At 30.0% G+C, this 2,536-nt stretch overlaps 1 protein-coding gene across 1 annotated transcript; it reads left to right on the forward strand.

Annotated features, from left to right (window-relative positions):
* The first annotated feature begins 479 nt into the window (after window positions 1–479).
* Window positions 480–1,257, forward strand: LOC127104543 (uncharacterized). Its single transcript, XM_051041729.1, has 3 exons — window positions 480–502; window positions 583–696; window positions 855–1,257. Exons 1-3 carry the CDS (start codon window positions 480–482, stop codon window positions 1,255–1,257), a joined length of 540 nt encoding a protein of 179 aa, XP_050897686.1.
* Window positions 1,258–2,536: the final 1,279 nt, after the last annotated feature.

Here is a 2,536-nt window from a genome sequence, read left to right on the forward strand (position 1 = left end):
TTATTTTTAATCCCATTATTTTTGCATCTTATTAAAACTTCTTCAGGTTTTATTCGTAATTTTCCCCTTTTCCTTTGAAAATAATAAAAGCGTGGTGGCGACTCTTACTTTATGAGTTAAGTTAATCGATAGTTTAATCTCAAAATTTTCACTGTTACAACATGTACCATTGTTAGAGGATGTTAAAGAAGATATGATGTTTTGGATAGAAGAACAAAATGGTGCATTTAGTGTGCAATATGGGTATAGGTTATGAAGGAACTCGCATATGATTCATGTGAATGGAGAAGGATAAGAGGATTGATGTAGTCTCTGGAATATCAAGGCTCCTCCTATAATCAAACATCTCTTGTGGAGAATTTGTAGGGGTTATTTACCGACCCGTGTTAGACTCCTACAATATTATGTCCCTTGCCCGTCAATTTATCAGCTTTGTCAGAATAACCTTGAGGATGATTGGAATTTGTTCTTTGGATGTAATGCGACTAATCAGTGTTGGAGGGTAACATGTTTCTCCATTCTCTTAGACGCCCATTTACATTCTTTTAATGATGTTAAGTCTCATATCTTTGATATTTGTAGTAAGGAGGATATGAAGGATGCCGACGGATTTGCAGTTAAGATATATATGATATGGAAGAATAGAAACGATCTTATTTGGCATAATGAGTGTGAGGAAGCAGCTAAGCTCGGCTGGTTAGCATCTCATAAGTGACAGGAATGGTTTACGGCTTAACAAGTCTAGGATCCCAAAAATGGTCAACATTACACTATGATTTGGAACCTGCCAACTGTAGGAAGGTTGAAATGCAATGTTGATGTAACTCTTAATAAAATTGTGGTACTACAAATAGGGGCTGGTGTGTTCATGATAACTTCAGAAACTTTATCATTGCAGGTGTGACTTGGGATACTGGTACCCTCTCCGTCATTGAAGCTGAAGCTTTGGCCCTTAAAGAGGCAATTCGTGGCGCTATAGATTTGTACCTAGATAATGTAATTTTTAAAAGTGACTCTCATAGGGTAGTTCAAGTTATCCAATCCAACCACAATGGTGGATCCGAATTTAATTTCATTATTAAGTTCATTATAAGGATGTTACATGTTTTCCCTAACTTTGAGCTTAAGTTTATTAAACGTCAAGTGAATTCGGTTGCTCACTCTCTTGCGAGGGAGGCCAATTCTTGGTCTAGGCATAGTGTGTTTAATTTGATTCCTCCTTATATTGAACAACATTTGATTAATGAATTATATTAAGTTTTCTTTGGTAAAAAAAGTGGTGGTAAGGTAAAAACATATTTCATTAAATCATTCCATCATTTATGATAATTGGTCTTAAAAATAAATAATTATTGGTAATAACTATTGAGGCAAATGATATGACAAAACTCGTTGCATATACATAAACCTATGATTTATGATTATACTCATAAAAGAAAGAAAAAGCGATGCGTAATTTTAGGGGACAAACTATGAAGAACAAAACTGGTTAACTGCTTCAGACGTCAATTACAATATTAATCAATTGGAAACAATGTTTATTTAGTATATGACATATGTTTAGTAGATGACACATTATTTAGTAGATGAAACAATGTTTAACAAATTACTTAAAACACCAATGTTTGTTTAGTAGATGACACATTTTTAGTCACAAGGCCTTGAAATTCAACAACTTATATAGTTTCTTATTCAACACTATCGTTTTTGTTTTTCACCACTACTGATATCAAGAGTTCTGATTGACTAGGTGAACACAATGATTGTAGACATTTCTAGTTTGGTCCTAGGATGATGTTCTAAGTTGACCTAACAACATTGGTGTCTCACTAACATTATCTTCTCAAATAATTATATAATGTGTCATTTCCCATTCAAATATTTTATTTTTTTATAAACAACCTGATGTAGTTTGAATTGTTTACTAGGTTTAAATATATACTAATACTCATGCTAAAGACTTACTCAGTATCTATTCAAAAGTAAATTATTTGAAAGTTGTCTGAGATGATATCAAAGTGAACTGAAAAACTACATTATTTTGTTAGTAATGACATTGATTAATTTTTTAGGAAACCAAAATTTATTATTAGTAAAAGAGATATAAAAAAAATTAAAAAATTAAAAAAAAAAAAAAAAAAAAAAAAAAAAAATATATATATATATATATATATATATATATATATATATATATATATATATATATATATATATATATATATATATATATATATATATATATATATATCAAACTCCTATTATACATTCTAAGATGATCAACAATTAAAGCTCTTGGATCCTTCCGAAGCAATGCTTATTGCTTAATGAATGAACATGTTTGGTCTTAAGTATTGTTTATATATCTTATGTTTAAGGTGTTTAAGGTGTATTTGTAACCCTTTATTTTTATTTTTTTGATTTGTATCCATGGATTTCTCATGTGTTCTCTTTAGTTTATGTGATAAGTTAGACTTTTAATCAAAAAATTTACTTTGGTTATTTTAGTGTGTTGTTTCAATTCAATCGTCTTATGTTT

Source organism: Lathyrus oleraceus, chromosome 7, assembly GCF_024323335.1.
Source record: "Lathyrus oleraceus cultivar Zhongwan6 chromosome 7, CAAS_Psat_ZW6_1.0, whole genome shotgun sequence".
NCBI classification, from domain to species: domain Eukaryota; kingdom Viridiplantae; phylum Streptophyta; class Magnoliopsida; order Fabales; family Fabaceae; genus Lathyrus; species Lathyrus oleraceus.